This window comes from Tachypleus tridentatus, chromosome 6, assembly GCF_004210375.1.
Source record: "Tachypleus tridentatus isolate NWPU-2018 chromosome 6, ASM421037v1, whole genome shotgun sequence".
Classification (NCBI taxonomy): domain Eukaryota; kingdom Metazoa; phylum Arthropoda; class Merostomata; order Xiphosura; family Limulidae; genus Tachypleus; species Tachypleus tridentatus.
The window spans coordinates 131,062,503-131,088,577 of NC_134830.1; the positions used below are offsets into that span (position 1 = coordinate 131,062,503).

Consider the following 26,075-nt stretch of genomic DNA (forward strand, 5'->3'; position numbering starts at 1 on the left):
AGGAAATATTATAGGGGAGAAGTGGAATTAAACTCGTATTTCACGAAATCCGCAAAAAATTAAGCGAAACCGATTGACTGACTGACCGACACTTGACTTTCATAATTATGATAAATGTAATAAAGTAACAGTACATACGTCTTTCAATTATAGTAGGAACTGTAAAGAACGTCTTGAAGGTAATGAAAGATGTTCTACAGAAGGTAAATACGCTTCATAAGAAAACTTACTGGCGTGATACCATGAACAATATTCTTAGCATCTGTATATTTCGATTTCTGACCGTCTAACAATGCAGTCCCGCTGTGATTAGATTTATGTTTGGAGGAATATGTCTATGAGATCACAGTGTCAAGTAGCCACAATGTTATGTTTTCTTTATTTATTTTCCTCGAAAATTTGAAAATATTAGCCTTTTAATTTGTTTGTTTTGAATTTCGCGCAAAACTACACGAGGGCTATCTGCGCTAGTCGTCCCTAATTTAGCAGTGTAAGACTAGAGGGAAAGCAGCTTGTCATCACCACCCAACGCCAACTCTTCGGTTACTCTTTTATCAACGAATAGTGGGATTGACCGTTAACGCGCCCACGCCTGAAAGGGTGAGCATGTTTGGTGCGACCGGGATTCGAACCCGCGACCATCACATTACGAGCCTCAACCCACATGGCCATGCTGGACCGAAATTAAGACACAGCGGCTGAATGGTTTTGATATTCCCAAACAATATTTCATCATTTCTCTCTTGTGTTTGTCTCCCGGTGGGTCAGCGGTAACTTTACGGACGCTAAAATCCGGGATACATTTTACTCGCAATGGGCGCAGCAGATAATTCAGCGTAGCTTTGCTTTCAAACAACCAAACGATCGTTTTTGTATAGGACAGATGGCGCTGCTATTAGATAATCCGACAGCCCGACCTTACCTCGTGTCTTTCTCTATCACTATGAACGATAGTGACTTGACCGCTTTATATTTAGACTGATCTACTATAGCATGTATGTCAATGATACTTTTGAATTTCGTTCTGAGGACATTCACTTGAAGTTCTAGAATATTTTAGCTCTTAACACTTCAACATCAATTCTTCTTTTGAGACCTAGAACAACCGTAGTTTGTTTTTCTCAGGTATCCCCGTCAGTCGTGAGGGTAACGTTTTTTCTACATTCGCATATATACTGCAAAAATCAACAAAAAAGAAACTTTAATTGGCAGTTGAATGCGCTTCAACAGGTTTTCTTCCACTAACTACATATGTAACCATATTACTTGTTTACATCCTAGAGCTAACGACATTTGTTTTCATTTCTTTCTCTACACAACCAAATAAAATAAAATTTATTTAAAAAATCCTTCACCTCTTCTTGACATCGTGATTTTTAATGAAATACTGAGTCCCATTTGAGATACAAAAACGATCACTCTATCTAAATGTGCAGGAAATTTATGACGTAACTCTTAAAAATTGGTTCTCAAATATATAAATACTATATGAAGATTCTACTTAGAATTGTATTTAAATAATCCTATCAATAAAGCATTTTCCTACACAGGATTAAGGCACTCGACTCGTAATCTGAGGGTCGTGGGTTCGAATCCCCGTCGCACTAAACATGCTCGCCCTCTTAGCCATGATGACGTTATAATGAGACGGTCAGTCCCACTTTTCGTTGGTAAGAGAGTAGCCCAAGAGTTGGCGGTGGGTGATGGTGACTAGCTACCTTCTCTCTAATCATACACTGCTAAATTAGGGACGGCTAGCGCAGATAGCCCTCATGTAGCTTTGCGCGAAATTAAAAAAAAAATCCTATACACGTATGGTAGCTGCAAATTTACTAGATAGGCAAAACTAAAAGCCATAAGCAAGTGTGAGTTTTCTACAGAACTGGTCACTATTTTACACTCCATAATACGCACAATCAAAGTATTGGGTGCTAAACCTCATTACCAGGCACGAAAGTTTTGGTCATAGCCAGCACAGAGTTGTAACTTCTCATTAAAGAATCTTTTTTTATTAAACAAACTCTCCCTAGCTTAAATAATAACTCAACAGTTAAACTTGTTTTATTTTTATCATATTACATATATAGATACATTTACTGTAACGGATTTACCGTTAAACGTTTATTTCATTACGTGAGTGAGTTTCAATTTGATGCTTGTGACATATATTGTTGGATGTGAATTGTGAAAATCCCACCTGCTCTTTAAATTTGTAGAAGATTCTTGAGAGTAAGAATCAACAACATTTGTTTTACGAAAACGCTATGGCGTTGGAATATTGTTGAACGTTCTAGAATCTCACCTGATTGGTATATAAAACCGACGCGCTATGACATAGTTATGTGTTATTAGTCAGCTAAGGTCAGTGTGCTATAAGCCTCAGAAACTATAACTGTGATTAACGCTTATTAATCACAAAACTACAGAATTGGACCAGGAAGATTTATAGATTTCGAATATTACAATCAATTCAACTTCAGTGAATCAATTTTGGACATTGGTGTTTTTACAAGAACATTAAATATCTCCTTTGGTAAAAGTCAGCTTATAAGCAGTGTCAGGACAACCAAACTAGCTAGCATAAGCGAGGTGTGACAATATCAACTCGGAATTCACTTGCTCGTCGTGGATCTGGATATAAGAATCAGTATTGTCAGAAAGTTTGTAAAACTATTGTATACAAATCATTATTTGCAATAACTATTTGTAACAACCATTGTTATAAATTGTATTGTTGTTTGTATATTAAAATATATTTGTATTAAGAAAGAAGCTGTGTGTATCGATCTTGTTGGCAAATATGATAAATTTAATATATATTAACATTTAATAAATTATAATACCTGACATAATAAATTGGGGGCTCGTGTCCGGGATCTGAACCAGAGATAAAACTCATTCTAAATTAAAGGTCAAATCTTAATTCAGTTTATATTTCTCAGTGCTAACAAGATTTGCTCATATCTGATTATCAAGGTTTTTTACCTCTCTCCCTCGAACAACTAGAAAAAAAACTGAATTGCTTTAACTTGCCAAAATCTTAGAATTAGAGGTTAAAAAATCAATGGGAAAAATTAACTAAAAAACGTGTACTGTTGGAATATTAGTCGATGATGATATGTTGTCTGAGGAAGCATTAGAGGAATACTCTAGTGTCTCCACTAGCAAGAGTTGAGTGACAAAGATAGGTTTGCAATTCAATTAAATCTCAAACAAATGAAGTTGGAACAAGTCTGCACTGAAGCATAGAAAGAGAAAACCCATATAGAAGCAGAAAAAGAAAGTAAACGTCTCTTGGCCGAACAAACTTGTATTGAAGCCAAAAAGGAAATTAGGCTGAAGGAAATGGAAATTGAACTCAACTTTGACCAACGAAGACAAAACTAAAACTTTGAACTCAATAGATATAGCTCCACCATTTAATGGGAATGAAGTTGATAAATATTTTTAACATTTTGATAAAGTTACCCAAACTATAGAATGGTCCGTTGAAAATGGTCATTATTATTACGAAGTGTTATAACTTGTAAAGTCCAGAATACGTATGTTGCTCTCTCTCTAAAATATTGCACGAGTTATGAAAAGTTAAAGCAGTTATTCTCAAATCATACGAATTAGTACGAAAGACATAGCCAAACGTCTCAACCTTATAAGGAATTCGTCCACGAAAAAAGAGGTTTCTTTTGATCAATGGTGTAATTCTATGCATATTGGCAATAGTTCTGACAAATTAGGACGATTACGTCTAATTGAAAAATTTAAATGTTGTACAAGTGACGGCTTAAAAAACGTATTAAGAATAAGAGAAAGTTGAAGCAGCTGCCCTTTCCGAGATTACACTTGAACACACAAAACCACTTTTCATAAAAGAAAAATTCCTGTCATCTCAACAAAAACTGTACCTGTTCACTTCACTAAAGTTGAGGATCTTCTAAAAAATCGAGCTTTTCTAGTTCGAAATCTTCAAACAGTCAAGATAAAACTTAATCAAAATCATCAAGGCCTGTCTGCCATTTCTGTAAAACATCTGGTTATATTATGTCCGATTATTGGAGTTTGAAGATGAAAAAAGAAGAGGAAGCAACACCCAGTGTATTCATGTGGACGTAGTTTAACCAGATCACCCAATGTTGTTGATTTAGCCGCTGGTAAAAAGGCTGATGTAGGTATGGAGAAATTTAGATCTATTGGGTCTGTTTGTTCTGTGTATTTTACGTGAGACTTGGGCGACTCAGTCATTGGTGTTCGAAGATATATTGCCTTTAAAATCAAGCTCTGCCACTGGCAGGCCCGTTTTTGCTCGGGGTACTGAGGGTGACTTTTTTATGTTCCTTTTCATAAGATTTATTTAGTATTAGACCTAGTTTCGAGACCAGTTGTGGTTAGAGTAAGACCTACTCTGTCAGTTCAGGATGTATCATTCATGTTGGGAAATGATTTGGCTGGGGAAGAGTTTTTGCCACATCCAAGATAATTAGTCAGCTGATAACTGCTTCACCTAAGAATGACGTTTTTTAAGGAGAATCCAGAAGTGTTCTGTGACCTGAGCTCAGGCTAAGAAATTAAGTCAAAAAGAAATGATAGACACGTGTTCAGAGGATGACATTATAGATTTGTTACAGACATTTATTTAATCTTGTGAATAATTTTCCTATGACAAATCACCACCCAACGCCAACTCTTGAGCTACTCTTTTACCAACGAATAGTGAGATTGACCGTCACATTATAACGTCCCCACGACTTAAATTGTGAGATGTTTTGTGTGACGTAGATTTGAACCCGCTACCCTCAGATTACGATTCGAGTGCCTTAAGCACCTGGCCATGCTAGGCCCAGCAAGGAAATGATTCACAGATCTCTTTACTATTTAAACATGTACTCCAAAAACATGAACAGGGAAAAGTTCAAAATCGTTACTTTTTCAAAAATGGTGTGATAATGAGAAAGTGAAGACTACCAAATTCACCAGCTTCAGGAGACTGGGCTGTAATTTATCAAATTGATGTTCGAAATGCATATCATTCTGATATATTGAAAGTGGCCCATGAATACCTCATGGGAAGTAATTTAGTACTCAAAAAGACGTGTGACAAAGTTATGAGACATTTATTTTGGCCAACAATTTGATAACATGTTCCCGGTTTTGTAAAACTTGTTATACCTGTCAGTTGGTCGATAAACCTAGCCAAAAAGGTTTTGGTACTCCTTTGAAACCTATCCCAGCTTTCAAAGAACCCTTCAGTCGTGTGATTATTGACTATATTGGGCCTTTACAAAAATCTCGATCAAGGAACCAGTATTTGTTGATTACTATGCTTGTATTCTCTCGAATACCTGAGGCATTCCCTTAAAAAACAATTCAGCCAAAAAATATCTAAGGCTTTGATTAATGTATTTAGGTTTGCCTAAAGAAATTAAGTCTGATCAGTGATCAGATTTTATGTCTGGGTTATTTCAACAGGTTGTTTACCAGCTTGATGCTAAACAGATTAAATCTAGTGCATACCATCCAGAATCGCAAGGTGCTCTTGAGAGACTATTCTACCTTGAGAAACATGATTCGGATTTACTATCTCGATAATGAGAAAGTTTGGGATGAAGGAAGTAATTTATTATTTGCTGTTCGTGAGCTCAGAACTCGTTAGGGTTTAGCTTGTTTGAGTTGGTGTGTGGTTATTCAGTACATGGCCCTTTGAAGTTGCTGAAGGAACAATGGTTGGAGGATGACCAGAAAATAATTCATTTACTGGATTACTTTTCCATATTTTGGTCCAGACTGTTAGGTGCTTATAAATGGGCTCGAGAAAATCTGAAGTCATCCCAAGCTAGAATGAAAAACATTTATGACCGTAAGGTTGAAGAGCGTAAGTTCCGTTTTGATGACATGGCCTTGGTGGTTACATATTATAATTTATCTCGGACGAGTCTCCGATTTATTATATTATGTATACTAGGTATTAAAATTTAAAATAGCCGGAAATTTGAATTTGAGTTTAGAAGCTAATTAAATGTTAATATGTATCGAATTTATGATATTTGCCAACAAGACTGATACAAAAGTTTTCTTTTTAATGCAAATATATTTTACTGTACAAAAAACAATACAATTTATAATAACGGTTATTACTAATAGTCATTACACATGATGGTTTATATACAAGAGTTTTACAAACTTTCAAACATTATTGGTTCTTATATGTGGTCTAGAACTCAATATTTTATCAACGATCCAGGTCCACAATTAGCAAATTAGTTTTGAGTTGATATTGTCACATCTCACTTAAGACAGCTAGCTTGGTTGGCTCATACCAGTTACAAGCTCACTTCTTATCAAGAAAGAGGTTTAGTGTCCTTGTAGAAATAATAATGCTCGAAGTAATTCACTGAAGATGAACGGTTTGTAATGTTTGAAATCTATGTTTCCTGGTCATATTTTGTATTTTTCCAATTAATAGTTGTTAATCACAATAATAATTTTCGAGGCCTACAACATAATGAGTTTAGCTGACTAATAATATTCTTCATTTACTGTCTCTTGGCGAGCTGCTTTTATACGAATCACGCGAGTATCTCGAAGTTTCAACAAACATTGTTGATTCTTACTCTAAAGAATCTCCTACAACTTTAAAGAACAGGCGGGACTTGCACAATGCAGTCAACAATATGCGTCACATGAAAAAGAAAACTATACTGAAACAAGTCTAGGTTTTAAAATGAACATATAACGGTAAATGTAACTATGTAACATCCACTCAGAAACTCTATGAGACAGACTATGTTGTATAAACACGTGCTCATCGAAAGGCTACCCAGGTGTGTAATATCAATATGTTGAAGCCTTATCACATCTGAGATTCATCTGAAAACGGTTTAGCTGTTGAGTGTTCTCCTGATATTGAAAACAGTCTCTTTGACTCAGACACCCGTAAATTGGAAAACATTGGAGATAAGTGCGACATCAAACTGTGTAATTCCAACATACTGGCCAATCTTGATGCAAAACTCAATCAAAAATAAACTTGCTCGTTTATTGATTGAATATGAGTGTATATTTCCGGACGTTCCTAATCAAACCAACATTGCTGTTTATGATTTGATTTAGGTGATGCTTTTCCTTTGAAACAGCAACCCTATCATGTGAATTCGATCAAAGTTGATAAAATACGCAAATAAATATCTTATATGCTGTAGAATGGTATTATAGAACCCAGTAAAACAGATTGGGCTTCACCTTGTGTACTGGTCTCTAGGTATGAAGGTTCGGTTAGATTCTGTACAAACTTTTGCAAAGTGAATGCATTGACAAAGATATATTCTTATCCCACTGTAAGAATGGAGCATTGTATTGATAAAATTACAAAAGCCAGATATATAGCAAAATGACCTACTGAAAGAATACTAGTCTGTTTCTCTAACTAACAGGACAAAGTAAATTTCTACCATTGTTAAACCTGATGGATCATACGAGTACAATGCAATACCATATGAGATGAAAACTTCTCAGGAAACCTTTCAACAATCTGTTGTAATTTATGTTGATGATATTGTTATTTGTTACAGAAGTTATTTGTTGATATGAGACTAGGCTGTGCTGGTGAGCTTCAAGATTAAATGAACAGTGTACACAAACTGTTCATCCAATATTTTCCCTTCCAATGATTTCATTATACTGATATGATCGTGATAAAATTAGATTACTACCTACTTCAAACAAGTTGTATTTATTTTATTTGAGGTAGGTTTCCTCATTTTAATATTACCAAATCTGAATGCAAAGTTTGTATTTTAAAGTTCATCTGTTAGTTTGAAGATTTTTTCTCGGTTTTATGTAGTTTAAAATTGAAAACAGCCAGATTTAATTTTATTCAGATATCTACTTGTGCTTCGAGACTTTCTTGTAACAAGCTTGGTAGTTTTGAGTATATGTCATTAATTAGAAAATCTATAACTTCATGAATTACAATGAATTTTCTTTATACGAACTTCGTGTTGATCATTTTGAAATAATTTGATGTATCTGAATGATTTTTTGATATTATAAATATTTTAGTTGCCTTTTGAGTACTTATACAATCATATTTTCTTAGAAGTATTCTACTTTAAACAACAACAAAATGGGATTAATTAATTTTATTTATTCATAATCATCCATAATTTGTGAGTCTACGTTAAAATTTTAAATCGTGTTTATTTGGCATTTAGATTTATAGCATAACGGATACCAAATTCAGTTTGGACTCGTTTAACGTTTTCAGTGTTTAGATTCATGATGAAAATTAGATTGTTTTCCTTAATAAACGGAAGATGTTGGGTTACTGTGAAAGGAAACAAGAGGCACATGAAATTCTTTTATACAGTATTACAGTAATTAATCTATTAACATTTGTTTGTTTTTTATTAGCTATATTTTTGTGCGCTAGCAATACCAAACGTGGGTCGCGCGAATAACCAATTCAGTTTTATTATTCATGAGGATCTCTAACAGCCTTCCTTCAAATTGAAATTCTTTTAGGCAGAATTAGAATAAATTAATCTATGGGACCTTGAATGCTGTAAAATACATCAGTCGAAAGGGATTTACCTCATGAGTAGAAAACTATAATTAGATCTCAAATCGGTCAAGAGATGACGGAACTGTGAGCTAGTTTGTATTTAAAAACACAAACAAATTCAGAGCCGGTATATGAGCCGAGATGTCGCAACTAAAATTATACTTTTGAAGATGTGCCAGATCTTTGGTTATTCTTTTTTCAAACTAAATGTGTGGAGTTCATCCCAAAACATAAGTTTGTTGTTCAGAACAAGGTAACTTGTACGCACCGTACTCGATTCCGAGGAGAACTCTTAATAATGTGTTTACCGATAATTTCAAGTGTGGAGAATATGTTATAAACTATAATACGTCCCACCCCCCAGTTGCACAGCGGCATGTCTGGGGGCGTATAAGGCCAGAAACCAGGTTTCGATACCGTGGTAAGAAGAGCACAGATTGTGTAACTTTGTGCTTAACTTCAAACACACAGTAATTTGTCCTTCCCTCCTAGTTTGAACATCAGTGAAATCGTAATGACGAGAATCCCACTTGAGGTAAAAAATGAGGCCTGGCATGGCCAAGCACGTAAGGCGTGCGACTCGTAATCCGAGGGTCGCGAGTTCGCGCCCGCGTCGCGCTAAACATGCTCGCCCTCCCAGCCGTGGGGGTGTATAATGTGACGGTCAATCCCACTATTCGTTGGTAAAAGAGTAGCCCAAGAGTTGGCGGTGGGTGGTGATGACTAGCTGCCCTCCCTCTAGTCTTACACTGCTAAATTAGGGACGGCTAGCACAGATAGCCCTCGAGTAGCTTTGTGCGAAATTCCAAAACACATGAGGTAAAAAATGTATCTCAAGACGAAGATGACCTAAGAAGGCGCCCGGCATGGCCAGGTTGGTTAATGCGTTCGACTCGTAATCTGAGAGTCGCGAGTTCAAATCCCCGTCGTACCATAAATGCTCGCCCTTTCACCCGTGGGGCGTTATAATGTGCGATTAATCCTGCTATTCTTTGGTAAAGGAGTATCCCAAGAGTTGGCGGTGGGTGGTGATGACTAGTTTCCTTCCCTCTAGTCTTACACTGGTAAACTAGGGACGGCTAGCGCAGCTAGAAGGTCGAAACGTTGTTCTCTATTTTAATAAAAGTTGTAATACCTATACCGGCCGTCTTGAGATACATTAGTGAGATCATTAGGATTATTCTTGTAACTGTGTAATAGTTATTATAATAAAATGTTAACTAATTATTTCGGTTTTGATTTTTTAAAAAACGTTTTCTCCGTCACTGTTCTAGAGAGCACATATCGCCGCAGGAGCAATCCCAGTAACAAGAGAACGACTGGAAGCGGTTGATTTTACAGTGCCTATCTATGACATGGTTGGTTATCAAATACTCATGAAACTACCGAAAGTTCCAAATTCTATGTTTAAATTTTTGTCTGTTCTGGAGCTAAATGTATGGATTCTTATTATCTGTTGTTATGTATTCTCTTGGTGAGTTGCATTATTTAAGTATTATTATGTTATTTATAGTCTGCCTATTCTTTCTCATTTTCCAACTTTAACTTGAAATTGTGTAAAACTATCAAGAGATAATTTGAGTAATGTTTTTCTTTCTTATGCCTCAACTATTTTTTGTAAGAGCGTTATTTGTAATATTTAACTTTAACGTGATTCCACATCAATTTTCTTTTCAGTTTGGTATCATTTTAACACATTTCTTAAATGGGTCCCATGTGACTTCCATTTTGCAAGTACAAATAGCCATCTAACGTAATAAATGGAAACTTGAATATTAAATAATCACTGAGGATCTTCATGAATAAAAAAAGAACGTGATGTGTTGTTTGACACTTTACGTAGCCCCTAATGACACACCAACATGCCTGTGGACTCACACCGCTAAAAATCGAGGTTTCGACACATGTGGTGGGCAGAGCACAGATAGCCCGTTGTGTAGCTTTGTGCTCAATTCTAAACAAACAATGCCCCCCGATAGTACAGCGGTATGTATCCGGATTTACAACGCTACAATCAGGGGTTCGATTCCCCTCGGTGAGCTCAGCAGATAGCTCAATGTGGCTTTCCTATAAGAAAACACACACTAAACAAACAAACACTTTACGTGCGCGCATACATGCATCGACACGAGAAATAATATTTGTAACTACAGTTTGACAACATTAAATTACCCAGTTACCCGTATTTCCTAACTACAGTTTGACAACATTAAATTACCCAGTTACCCGTACTTTCTAACTACAGTTTGACAACATTGAATTACCCAGTTACCCGTATTTCCTAACTACAGTTTGACAACATTGAATTACCCAGTTACCCGTACTTTCTAACTACAGTTTGACAACATTAAATTACCCAGTTACCCGTACTTCCTAACTACAGTTTGACAACATTAAATTACCCAGTTACCCGTATTTCCTAACTACAGTTTGACAACATTAAATTACCCAGTTACCCGTACTTTCTAACTGCAGTTTGACAATATTAAATTACCCAGTTACCCGTACTTTCTAACTGCAGTTTGACAACATTAAATTACCCAGTTACCCGTACTTTCTAACTACAGTTTGACAACATTAAATTACCCAGTTACCCGTACTTTCTAACTACAGTTTGACAACATTGAATTACCCAGTTACCCGTATTTCCTAACTACAGTTTGACAACATTGAATTACCCAGTTACCCGTACTTTCTAACTACAGTTTGACAACATTAAATTACCCAGTTACCCGTACTTCCTAACTACAGTTTGACAACATTAAATTACCCAGTTACCCGTACTTTCTAACTACAGTTTGACAACATTGAATTACCCAGTTACCCGTATTTCCTAACTACAGTTTGACAACATTGAATTACCCAGTTACCCGTACTTTCTAACTACAGTTTGACAACATTAAATTACCCAGTTACCCGTACTTCCTAACTACAGTTTGACAACATTAAATTACCCAGTTACCCGTATTTCCTAACTACAGTTTGACAACATTAAATTACCCAGTTACCCGTACTGCAGTTTCCTAACTAACTGCAGTTTGACAACATTAAATTACCCAGTTACCCGTACTTTCTAACTGTACTTTCAGTTTGACAACATTAAATTACCCAGTTACCCGTACTTTCTAACTGCAGTTTGACAACATTAAATTACCCAGTTACCCGTACTTTCTAACTACAGTTTGACAACATTAAATTACCCAGTTACCCGTACTTTCTAACTGCAGTTTGACAACATTAAATTACCCAGTTACCCGTACTTCCTAACTACAGTTTGACAACATTAAATTACCCAGTTACCCGTACTTTCTAACTGCAGTTTGACAACATTAAATTACCCAGTTACCCGTACTTTCTAACTGCAGTTTGACAACATTAAATTACCCAGTTACCCGTACAGTTTGACAACATTTTACCCAGTTACCCGTACTTTCTAACTACAGTTTGACAACATTAAATTACCCAGTTACCCGTACTTTCTAACTGCAGTTTGACAACATTAAATTACCCAGTTACCCGTACTTTCTAACTACAGTTTGACAACATTAAATTACCCAGTTACCCGTACTTTCTAACTGCAGTTTGACAACATTAAATTACCCAGTTACCCGTACTTCCTAACTACAGTTTGACAACATTAAATTACCCAGTTACCCGTATTTCCTAACTACAGTTTGACAACATTAAATTACCCAGTTACCCGTACTTCCTAACTACAGTTTGACAGCATTGAATTACCCAGTTACCCGTACTTCCTCATCACAAGTTGAATTCTTTATTTGCCTCTTTAAGATTGAAGACTATTTTTGTGTCATGCTGAAGCGTATTCTAAGCTATGGCAAAATATTATAAAACAAATAATCAAAACCTCTGTTCATCATACAAATTTGAAAAATTGTATACCAAATATTAATACCCCTATTCTTCTGGTTTTTTTTTCTTTCATAAGTTATTCGATATTTGTTTTTTCTATTCAGAAATATTATAAAGCTTTACACTTGTTTTGAACTTTAATTAATGTGAAATTTTTACTTTGTTAAATACACCTTATTTAAATAAACATCATTATGTCATTATTTTTCCATATTTCTTGATCAATGAACACCAAACTTGATACAGGATGTACCCCCATCTTACTTCATATTAATAAAATTCTTGAAAACAGTATGTCGTGTCTTTATGTAAATTTATCTCACTTTTAATATTTATAATGCTCAGAAGAAGATAGAAGCACAATTTCCTATCGTTTGTTACAAACAAGTTTTTATTTCACCGGTCCAGTGAACTGGTGGTACTTGAGCTAATATACAATAAAAACAAAGGATAGCTAAAAAAATTAAATAATTTCTCAATGTAGGTTTTGCATCAGACACAGAAAAGATTGAAACATAGATTATTTTAATATAGAACCAAAAATACATGATTTAAAATATATATTTACTGTAGAACAATATAAGCCAATAAATGTTTATATAATACAAACAGTATGGAAGAAACTGTGTATATATATATATATATATATATTCATGTGTTTCCTATGTAATGAAAACTCTGTAGTATTGATAATACATTACCATTACTATCAAATACTTTTAAATCCTTAAAAAACAACTTTTTCAGTCTACTCCTGTTTGTGTATCATCTGATCAGTCCGTTTAGCTATCGGAATAACAAGCAAAAGTATGGAACAGACAGAGAGAGGAGAGATTTCAGCATGGACGAATGTATGTGGTTTTGCATGATCTCACTCACCCCCCAAGGTAAACTGTGGGTGACTTTACACCCTTTTTTGTTTTTCCAGTTCATTTGTAGGCGTGAATTAATCACCACAGCTCACTGAATTGTTTGTCAATTGAAATTTATAATGTATAGCAAGTAATAGCAGTACGCCTACAAGTGTGTATATGCTTCATATAACTTTTGACCACTTTCTTTTGTTTTCTATTTCTATTATAATTCATGTCAGTATTCTTAGTTTTATATTGTCTATACGACCTCGGTTTCTCGATTTAGTTAAAATATGGATAATGTAACAAGTTTCATCCTCCTGTGGTTTTTCGAACAACTATAACTGATGTACCATTTCTGCGCTAACAGTTAAAAACATTATTTACGTACAGCCATTCAAAAGTTATTTTATATAACATTTTAGATACTCGATGTTTTATGGTGAGACAGATAAATTATTTAATTTTCCTTTTTTAAGTAGAAGCTATCAAAATATTTTAGTCGTGGATGGTAGAATAGACCCGAGTTTTTCAAGTACACACTTTTAGGTGAGCGTGTTTTCTTATAGCAAAGCCACAACGGGCTATCTGCTGAGCCCACCGAAGGGAATCGAACCCCTGATTTTAGTGTTGTAAATCTGTAGACTTAGCGGGGGGGGGCACACTTTTAGGTCACACCCCCGACATCTCTTGACCGATTTGAGATCTAATTACAGTTTTGGATTTATGAGGTCAAACCCTTTCAACTGATGTATTTTACCACGTCCAAGGTCTTATAGATTATTTACTCTAAATCTGCGTTAAATAATTTCAATTTGAGGGTAGGTTGGTAAAGGCTTATAAGTAATAAAATAAAATCGGGTATATGTTCACCTCACGCTAAATATTTGTGCCCATAAATGTACCTAATAAAACGAAGAGGAAAAGAAGGTCTCAGAGGTTAATTTATTCTAATATTGTTTAAAATAATTTAAAATACCGCGGCTGTTGAGGATTCCTCTTGTTTTTGTTTATATGTTTTTATATTTTACAAATGTTTCTTCAGGTCAACTCTTTAATTATTTTTCGATTTCACTTTATCTAAAATATATTTAACAATGCTGATTGAAAATCCGTTGCTTTTACTGGGTTTGTTTCAATTCCTTAGATTAAAAATAATAATTTGAAACAGGTAATTAATTTAAGTGGTTTTATTTTTCGCAATATATTGTAACAATAGGTTGTTATATAAAAGTGTGAGAGCTAATGTTAAAGAAACGTAACTCGCAATCTGTGGGACGCGGGTTTGTCACCGAACATGCTTACTCTTTCAGCCGTGGGGGCGTTATAAGTTAAAGGTCAAATTCCCAAATTCATTGTTTAAAGAGTAGCCCATGAATTGGCGGTAGGTGATGTTAACTAGATTCCTTCCCCCTACTAAATTTAGGAATGGTTACAGCAGATAGCCCTCGAGCACCTTTGCGCGGAAATGAAATCACACGTAGAAGTACCAATATAAGTTACTCGTAGGGTAATTTTTTATTCGTAAATATTTTTTCAATATGATATTCAAACTTGTTATGATATGTTCTAGGAGGTGGAGAAGCTCCACGTAACATTTCTGGAAAACTTGTGGCCGCCACCTGGTGGGCGTTTGGTTTCATTGCTATCGTGTCTTTCACTGCCAATCTCGCTGCCTCATTGACAGTTTCTCGAATGGAGAGTACCATTTCCTCTCTCGAGGATTTGGTGAATCAGCACAAGGTGAAATACGCACCGGAAGCAAACAGTGATGCTATGATTTATTTTGAACGTATGGCCTACATTGAAGAGATATTTTATCAGTACGTTACTATATATTATTGATGTTTCCTTAAACAACTAGAAACCAGTATTCAACTTGCTACACCATTTCTATCAAACTTTTCATTATCAGGGTATTTAGTAAAAACTGCTTTGATTGGCGTTCATTCGAACAGCTTTATCTGAGAATGTGGTATTTAACACATAAACAGTTAATGCTTGAATGAATACCCTACTTCTGCTGTAATAAAACGATACAAAGGAAATATTTCACATTAAAATGTAAAACAACATAATATGATGTTTTAATTTAATTGTACTTTTTTTGTTGTTGGATACGTTTTTATCTTCTTTTTTATAAATGTTTTGACAATTGTTGATTTCCATTGAAGACATAGTGGCGAACCGCAGAGAGAGTTTACAACTTCTTACATGTACAATTATTGTTTAAATGACTTCCACGAACAAACATATATATTTAAATACACAGCTTCTCTACAGCTGTTATAATTACACGTTTTACTAAAAGTATTATAATGTTCCGTTCTTCTTCTTCAGAGATAGAGATTATTTCATCAATGATTTTGTTTGTTTGTTTTGGAATTTCGCACAAAGCTACTCGAGGGCTATCTGTGCTAGCAGTCCCTAATTTAGTAGTGTAAGACTAGAGGGAAGGCAGCTAGTCATCACCACCTACCGCCAACTCTTGGGCTACTCTTTTACCAACGAATAGTGGGATTGACCGTCACATTATAACGCCCCCACGGCTGGGAGGGCGATCATGTTTGGCGCGACTCGGGCGCGAACCCGCGACCCTCAGATTACGAAGCGCACGCCTTAACGCGCTAGGCCATGCCAGGCCCTTCATCAATGAAGACAAGAATATTTAACAAAGACTGTTTGTTTGTTTGTTTTTGAATTTCCGCAAAACTACACGAAGGTTATCTGCGCTATCCGTCCCTAATTGAGTAATGTAAGACTAGAGAGAAGGCTGCCAGACATCACCACCCACCGCCAACTGTTGGGTTACTCTTCTACTGACGAATAGTCGGATTAACCATTACATTATAACGCCCTCACGGCTGAAGGGGCGAATATGTTTGGTGTAACGGGGGATTCGAACTCGCGACCCTTAACCACCTGACCATGCCGGGATTGTTGATTTTGTATGTGATCCTGTATTATAATTTATCTCGGATGAATTTCCGATGTATTATGTTACGTACGTTATGTAATCCGATCTCAAATCCGTTACACCTCCCTTCTTAAAGAATTAAAATTTAACTTCAAACAATTTTAACTAAGATATTACATATATCTGTATATACGTTGATAACAATACATTGTCAAAGAATTGTACAACTTTAATGATCATGACAGCACATAACACAATCAATACAAATAACCTTATACTCATAAAATTACACAGCACGTGAAAGTGCTTAAACACAAATGTTATATTTTTGGTTTAACACAATCATTAATCACACAAGTGAAGGGGTTTTCGAAAGCTGAAATAGGTTTCAAACCTCAGACAATTCAAAATCTAAAAACGTATATAATAAATAACAATACAATTAAATATACAAGTACTGAATATTTTGGATATTTGAACCAAAAACATTTGTTATTTTTTACAGTATGTTTAGTTTTGTACAAACATTCATTTTTTTTACGTAGGAAGTGGAAAAATATGACTATCGAACCTACAAAGTTCGGAAATAAAGTCAAAACGAAGACTAAACTGTCGGTGTTCGATTATCCGTTAGGGAATAAGTACACGAAACTTCTGGCGAACATATACAAAACAACAATTCCATATTCTTTTGAAGACGGTGTAAAAAGTGTTTTGAATCTGGATAATTCTCATCCTAATGGGTTTGCCTTCATAGGTAAGTCACTACAAACCGAAATGCATACTTTCTTATAGTATTCAACCAAGTGATGTGGGATATGGACACCGATTATTTAATTTACAGTCGTATTTAAACTGGTTTAACACTATATATACTGATAATTATTTCAGTAATTTTTTTTGTCCATTAAGTAGAAGTTACAGTTTCTCCTGGCAGTCATTCTATATGGTAGTAGTGGTTTGTTTGTTTGCCTGTAGCACAAAGCTACACAAAGGGCTATCTAAGTGACTTCTCTCTTGTCTGAGTTCGAAATTATGGATTGTCCTTGTGTAGTTCTGTGCGAAATTTTGTAATTAATACACCTGTTGATAGAAAAGGATTGTTTATTTTAAATTGTTCATAAACAAATCGTTTAAGTAATTTTAAAGTAACTTTCTTATTTAAACTTTTGTGTATTTTATTTTTACATTTATCGTATTAGACAATTGCTTCTTAAAATCTGCTATAACTGTATCATTTAATATTAACTTTATTAATATTAAATATTTAATATTAACCTGCATCATTTAATATTAAGAAAAACTGTGTAGCATTGAAAATTATGTGCACAAGCAAATATAAATTATAGAAAGATAAAAAAACAATAACCTGAAATTAGCATAACTGATTCTCGTTTGTCCTTTTTCCAGCTGACGCCATTCAGGTTAAATATGCCACTCTGAAAGACTGCGACTTAATTGCTGTGGGAAATGAGTTCAGTCGGAAACCTGTAGCTTTTGCTGTTCAGAAAGGTTCATATCTTAAAGACCAACTGTCGACTGCGTAAGAATGATGCAGTTTTATCAATCTTACAACATAAATAACAGAACATTTATTTATATTCGATTAGTTTCTCAAGCAGTTATGACTCTTTGATGGTAACTTATAGTGCACAGAATAATTTAGAAGAACTGGGATTTATAATAATGTAATAAAAATAAAATAGTAATATTAGAAAATTAAAATGTATTTTAAATAAAAAAATCAATAATAATGTGTTATTAATCCTTACCCTAAACATCTGATTTATAAATGACTTAAATATTAGAAATAAATAAATCACCTATTTAACCTTGTTCACACCATAACGATTGTTCTTCAAAATTGATGATATAAATAAAACATAGACCAATCCCATAGGTCCGGCATGGCCAAACGCGTAAGGCGTGCGACTCGTAATCCGAGGGTCGCGGTTTCGCGCCCGAGTCGCGCTAAACATCCTCGCCCTCCCAGCCGTGGGGGCGTATAATATGACGGTCAATCCCACTATTTGTTGGTAAAAGAGTAGCCCAAGAGTTGGCGGTGGGTGGTGATGATTAGCTGCATTTCCTCTAGTCTTACACTGCAAAATTAGGGACGGCTAGCACAGATAGCCCTCGAGTAGCTTTGTGCGAAATTCCAAAACAAACAAACAAAACCAATACTATACCTGTAGTATCCCAACCAGCCTCTTTAGCCATGTCCTACTATTGGGTAAAAATAGATATTTTACTTTAGTTACATTTACAAGTCTTTAGAATTAGTTAAGATAAGACAAAACAGTTATTGTTAAATCATAATATCCCTCACCTCTTTAGCTAATTTCTAACCATCGTTGTTGTGTTCTTAAAATTACAATGTTGATATAGTACTAAAAATTCTCAGATATTCGTTTTAAAGGGCAGGTTTGAGACTGTAATGTGTCTTACTGTGTAACATACTAATTAGCCTTCTGAAACTTATTCTTTATTATATGTACGTTCTCGCTGTGACTGAAATATACCATACTGGGTGTATGATATAAAGACTGGCTTCGCAAAGTCTATTCCATACTGTGTGTACAGCCTTGCTGTGACTAGAATACATCTTTTTTATTGTATGGCACGAAAATCAAGCTTACGAAGAGTGTATTTACAACATTGATCTAAGTACAATACATCTCATTAAAGTGTCTAGCGACATTATGAACCTTTTTCTCACTTTGTATAGTCTGATATTTTGATGTGAATATCTTAGTGTTTAGGAAGACGTCCTTTACTGGTCAAGCGTTCGAGCATTTTATCCGATGGTTTGTGATTGATTTCACTTCCTGCTAAAGATATTTTTGAGAGCTGTAGCGTATTTGCAATAGATTGCTACGATTTACCGGTTTTCGACCTAAATAAAATATCTAGACATCTGTTTTTGATGTTTAACTATGGTTTGTGAAAAATACAAAGCACAGTGATTCACTTCAAGTGTAACAGTTAAATCAAGATTACGTGAGACTGCTATACATGTGTGTGATTATTCGTCATAGCCAGAAATACCAATTATTTGAATTTTGGATAAAATGTCTGTGCTTTATGGCTATGTTCTGAAGGTAGATAAAGATTATTTTATAATGGTAGTTTTACTTTGTCACTGTTATAATTTTACAAATTTCGATTATTCTGTAATTGCTTTGTCTCGGTTTTTTTAATTACTATAACTTAATAATGTGCAGATCAGTTTAATCACAAAGCTTAAGGAATAAAAGAGGAAAAATAAACTTTCAGTGTATACATTTTATTTTGAGTTTCGTCTTAAAATGTAACTTATTGGCTAGATTTAGTAGGCATTTTTTACTTCTTCAATTGTTACATTTTCTAACCCACCTTTGGTCATACAAATTTCCGTATTATGTCTAAAATATATAATAAAACTCGGTAATCTACGCAACACATATTTATAAGTATTCAAAATACCAAACCTTTTCATAATTACAATTGGTTTGTTGTTGGTGAAGGCTCTTGAAGCTTCTTAATGAACGTTCACTGGAAAGACTCAATGAAATCTGGTGGGATAAAAACCCTGAAAAAGTGAGGTGTAGTAGTAGCGAAGCACAAGTTGATGGTATTGATATAAGCAACGTTGGTGAGTTTATTCACTCTACAAAAGATATGAATTTAAATGATATAATTTATATAAAATGACAGAAATAGCATATTGTACAACATTTGTTTTCATATATTTTATGATAAAGTATGAATTATCGAAATGAAATCTTTAAATTATTTGGGAATAATGAAGTTTACTCGTGTTCCTCATTAACTGTAAGTTATACAGTAGCTTACTGGTTTTATCTGACAGACAAGTATAACTTGAAGAATAAGTCTGTTACTAAATGACAAATCAAAATAATGAAGTTTACTCGTGTTCCTTATTAACTGTAAGTTATACAGTAGCTTACTGGTTTTATCTGACAGACAAGTACAAGTTGAAGAATAAGTCTGTTACTAAATGACAAATCAAAATAATGAAGTTTACTCGTGTTCCTTATTAACTGTAAGTTATACAGTAGCTTACTGGTTTTATCTGACAGACAAGTACAACTTGAAGAATAAGTCTGTTACTAAATGACAAATCAAAATAATGAAGTTTACTCGTGTTCCTTATTAACTGTAAGTTATACAGTAGCTTACTGGTTTTATCTGACAGACAAGTACAACTTGAAGAATAAGTCTGTTACTAAATGACAAATCAAAATAATGAAGTTTACTCGTGTTCCTTATTAACTGTAAGTTATACAGTAGTTTACTGGTTTTATCTGACAGACAAGTACAACTTGAAGAATAAGTCTGTTACTAAATGACAAATCAAAATAATGAAGTTTACTCGTGTTCCTTATTAACTGTAAGTTATACAGTAGTTTACTGGTTTTATCTGACAGACAAGTACAACTTGAAGAATAAGTCTGTTACTAAATGACAAATCAAAATAATGAAGTTTACTCGTGTTCCTTATTAACTGTAAGTTATACAGTAGTTTACTGGTTTTATCTGACAGACAAGTACAACTTGAAGAATAAGTCTGTTACTAAATGACAAATCAAAAAATGTTAAAACCTATTCCTTTAAAAAGTCGCAAATTTACCAACATAGAAAATATATTACTCATATCAAAGACTGGTGAAACTTTGTCAATGTAACAAGATACTTACAAAAACACACATTTAACTGGAAAGGAACACTAAATTTTAACCATGGATATAATATCCTCGCACACATCTATCCCATGCGATGAAGGTTTAACTGCGCAAAAACATTTTTAGACCAAAGGCCTATACTTCACTCTCCAACACACACACACTTCTACTTTTAATATTAATTATCATTAACAGATCTTCACTGTTAATGGTAGCTATCATAAACAGATCTATGTGATAGCTACTGATTCAAATAACATCTCTACTTTTTGTGGTATCTGCTATAAACAGACCTGTGGGACTGCTGCGAGTACAAAAATTGGCACCACTTTTGCAAGCATCTTTGTTGGATACACTCAAATCGAACAGTGGATCAATACATACGATGCATAGTCGTTACATTAACAAACTACTATGGAGTACATCCATGCTACAATCAGATTTAGAATAGGCTAAAACTAGCTATTTCCACTTCATCCTTTTTAAGAACTCACAAGGGAAATATCGGACACAACACTTCATGATATTAGCGAGCATACATTATAAAGAACTGTTTGTTTAGAATTAAACACAAAGTTACAGAATGGACTATCTGTTTCTAGCGGTATGAGTCCACAGGCATACTGTTGTGCCACTGGGAGGGGGACGGCTACATCATAAAGAAACAAATTCACACACACATTTCGAAACTTTCAGTAACAAAAAATCAATACCACACTCACACTACTCACAATTTGCACGATTAAGTAAACTGCGTAATAACGATAAATTAATACAAATCAAATACAAAATTCATGAACACTTTTTCTGTAAAAGACGCTATACTGTGTCTGAAATCCGTAATACAGCCATCAGAATCACGCCTATTATTGCCTACATGCAAGACTCAAACCTAAAATAAATCTTGGTGTGCGGTAACCTTAAACAAAACCATGATACTTTAGAGACTAAAAGATGTGCCCCCCGCTAGTACAGTTGTAAGTCTATGGAATTACAACACTAAAATCAGGGGTTCGATTCCTCTCGGTGGGCTTAGCAGATAGCCCGATGTGGTTTTGCTATAAGAAAATACAGATACACACTAAAAGATATAAAGGAAACAGATGTGTCACATGTCCACATGTACAAAAAAAAAAAAAAAAAAAACACAGCTTCCAACATAAGACAGTCTTATACATGCGATACCAAATGCGTAATTTATTGCACAGTTTCAAAATGTACAGTAGTTTATACATTGTACAAAAATGTCGTCAACCCTGTAATCAAGCACGAGAATATCTAAACATAACCAAGACATGACTGCAGGTAAACATTTCACCAAGAACAGCCATGAAATCGGGGACCTTTTGATTCGTGAGCTTATACGTGTTCCAACAACATTTTACACAGAAAAGAACAACTAAGAAAGAAAATAACCAACGATTTGGGTAATCTACAGCCATCTTTAAATAAACGTTTTTCTTTCTTATCGAATTTCATGTTTCCACAATATTAATATTAATCTATATTCCTTAATTTCTGACTTACGTATTATTTAACTAGAAATTGTATAAAACGTGAATATTTTCTAACTTGTTATTTAAAAGTTGATAGCGTATAACACACAACCTTCTTGCAACAAATATGCTCACCCTTTTAGCCGTGGGGGCGTTATAATTCTCGGTCAATCCCACTATTCGTTGGTAAAAGAGTAGCCCAAGAGTTGGCGGTGGGTGGTGATGACTAGCTACCTTCTCTCTAGTCTTACACTGCTAAAGTAGGTATGACTAGCGCAGATAACCCTCATGTAGCTTTGCGCGAAATTAAAAACAAACAAACAACTACTTTATTACACCTACCACTTAGTTTGTACCACTCATACAGGCCAGTCAGTTTAACACATTGTTTTAAGCTAGTGACATACGTTTTTGGAATTTTAATCAACCTTACGTTAGTTGGAATGAGTGAAGGGAAATTTCATACATTTCAATTATCAAACTTGAGTATAGTTAGAAGAGACGTTTTTGCATTTGATTAATATATGTACTTTCTGTAAAGTTACAATGTGACTTTTGTTTCACATTTCAGTTTTTTAACATTAAGGTTTTCACATGGTTTTAATTTACACATTAAATGAAGTGATCTCACAATAATATCATATCTTTTAATACTGTACTACAAAGCAGCCTGCTAAACTTATACAGCAAGGCTTATACAATTTATTTTCCAATATTTGTCTCTAGCATTAGATATTTTAAAGATATTTTGATTTATTTTTCAAAATTTAGATACATTCTGTACAGAAAGTTTCTATTTATTTTATAAAATATTACGTTTTAAAGATTCGTTGTTTATTAATTTATTTATTTACAGGTGGTGTTTTCATTATTATTGGAACAGGAGTGGCTATTGCTATTATCATAGTCACAGTGCAATTCTGTTACTATAATAATTACAAACCTAGAAAGGACACTAAGAAGAAGTTAGGCCAGTGATCTTAATTTCAACATCATGGACGGTGATTTAAATCCTGACGAAATATGATAGTTTCAAAAGTTTTAATACGCTTGATTGATTCGCTTCTTTAATGTTCTTAAGATTTTTATATTTTTTTATAGATTTATTTTTTACAAGTATCCGAAACCCCATTTCTTTACATAACAAAATAACCATTAAATAAAAGTCAGTAAACACTGTATGTGATAATCTATGGATTGAATAACAAAATAACCATTAAATAAAAGTCAGTAAACACTGTATGTGATAATCTATGGATTGAATAACAAAATAACCATTAAATAAAAGTCAGTAAACACTGTATGTGATAATCTATGGATTGAATAACAAAATAACTATTAAAATTATTAAATAAAAGTAATAAAATACTGCACATTAGAATCAATGACTTACATACAAAATAACCGTTAAATCAAAGTTAGAAACCATTGCACATTAAAATCTATAGATTAAATAAAAAAATCATTAAATAGTTTGAATTAACATCTCTGAACACTGTACATTAAAATCAGGGGATTTCATAATACAGTAACTGCTAAATAACTTGAGTGAGAGCCAGTAAATACTATGCCTTAAAATCAAGAAACTACATGACAAAACAACCCTTAAATAGCTTGAATAAAAGTCAGTAAACACCGTAATCTCAAATCAAGGGTTTCTACTAGGAGCTGTTGAGTTTAACTTGGAATGACATAAAAATGACAAATAATATAAATATTTTCTTTGTCATATTCACAAGTTAATTCAAGAAATACTAGATTATATTCTTATTGACTGCTACTGTTAATAAAATTGAAATAACAATATTTAGCATGCTCATATTAAGTTATTAGCATACAGGATTAAATGTTACACTATATACACTTTATATTTTGTTATACGAACCAATGGTTCTTTCAGGTTTTTTATTTTGTATGTTCCATAAAGAAATATTTATGAAGTTGAATATTAAGGAGAAAAGATTATTTAAAACACTTATATTGAAAATAAAAATAATAACATTTATATTGTACATGAGCAGTAATTTGATGGATTATTCTTTTTATTCCTGAATTTAGATTTTTGTGTTATCAGTTTTGCTTCAGTTGATATTTATAGTTTAAGGAAATTAAAACGTTATCTTTTTGTTCAAATACTGCCAATTACGTATGCTAGATCTTATTTACTCAGTTATGGTGTAGGAAATGTGCACGTTTGAAAACTATGATTTCGTTAATCTAACAAACTTTCTTATTTGTATATTCACTCCAAGTATTTTTAATAGCACTGCTAGGTGTTTTGTATACAATTATTCTTATTGCACCTGTCTTTTTTAACTTAAAGTGATTATTCTTTTAAATAAGTTGTTTAGGCTTACCTGTATGTCATTTGGAATTCTCTGTTAATTTAAAAACGAGTTTGTGACAAAACCAACACTTAATATTCAAGTTTTGTTAAAGGCAAGGCTAAATAAAATCCTTAAATTTTTACCCGATAATTGTTCTTTTATAGACTTTATCCAATGTTTAAATATATTGTTTTTTAACATTCTGGTGGCCCAGACAAGAGTGGGCGGTGTTAACTATCTACCTTCCTTCTTGTCTTATGTGGCTGAATTAGGTATGACTATCACAGATAGCCCTCGAGTAGGTCAGCGCAAAATTCAAAGACAAACAAACACATGAAAAGGTTCTGGTTTATACAGAAAAACAGAGGTAACGTTTCTACAGCAATGGCAACACATGCTAAAGCAGACAGCGGTGCACCTTATAAGTAGATATTTCTTAATAATATTGTTTCAAAAAATACATTACTATTTAATTCCTTTTCTGGATTTGTAATCAAACGCACAAACTTACCTTGAGATTTTATCAAGAAATCAGTCACCAAAGCTAACTTTTTGGGCTTTTGTAAGTACTCAAAGCACAAAAATAAGAAACGTATGTAGATGTACTTGTACTAAAATCATGTAATCAACTTGTGATGTTTGTTTTGAAATTTGAATAAACCATCTGGCATTCAATCAAGGCATTAACAAAACACACACGAATAATCAACAGTATTGAATATTTTAAGAAGAATTTATTGTTAGAAAATATTTAAATACGTAGCTAAATAAATTAATTGAATTAATAAAAGATGTTTGATTAGTAAAGAGAAATATATATATATATATCAGAGAATTTAACCCTCTAAAATCTGCACCTTTTCCTTGATATCAACCTTTGACTTAGAATAAACTTGAATTAGCTTGTTTTTCTCTTATGTCTAGTTTAAATGTTGTGTAACCTACAAAATAAAACCAACTTGTCAGTGAACCGAACTTTTGTTTGATTTATTCTTCTTTAACTAATCACTCAGTTAGTGTGTTAAACACTGGATAAAAGTTAAATACCTTAAATGTTTTACATAAACGTTTGGACAATATATATTTTTTGTTTGTATATGAAAAATTCAAGTGTAAATATTTAACAATTTTAATTAACAATCTGACCCATATTATCAAAGTTGGATAAAAATTAAATCTAAAGCGATAGAAAGAGTAAAAATAAATACTGGTAATATTTGAAAAAAAAACAACTGAAGTGGTTTTTAAGTGCTTACTTGCTAAATTGTTTTCATGTAATTTCAGGCCTGCACATTAGTGAATCTGAGAACAAGTTGGTCTTATGGTAGAGCTCTAGATTTAAAAGATGGTAAACCAATTTCGAATCTAT

The 26,075-nt window shown here is 33.7% G+C and overlaps 1 protein-coding gene across 3 annotated transcripts in view; it reads left to right on the forward strand.

The window, feature by feature from the left end:
• Positions 1–25,671, forward strand: part of LOC143253666 (ionotropic receptor 25a-like) — a 119,252-nt gene extending 93,581 nt beyond the window's left edge. For all 3 annotated transcript variants that reach the window (XM_076507869.1, XM_076507868.1, XM_076507870.1), the window contains 7 exons: positions 9,829–10,028; positions 13,175–13,314; positions 14,855–15,104; positions 16,744–16,955; positions 17,609–17,741; positions 19,705–19,832; positions 23,236–25,671. In XM_076507869.1, the coding sequence (XP_076363984.1) occupies positions 9,829–10,028; positions 13,175–13,314; positions 14,855–15,104; positions 16,744–16,955; positions 17,609–17,741; positions 19,705–19,832; positions 23,236–23,357 (1,185 nt within the window). In that variant the 3' untranslated portion in view covers positions 23,358–25,671. The remainder of the gene's footprint in view (positions 1–9,828; positions 10,029–13,174; positions 13,315–14,854; positions 15,105–16,743; positions 16,956–17,608; positions 17,742–19,704; positions 19,833–23,235) is intronic.
• The last annotated feature ends 404 nt before the right edge of the window (positions 25,672–26,075 follow it).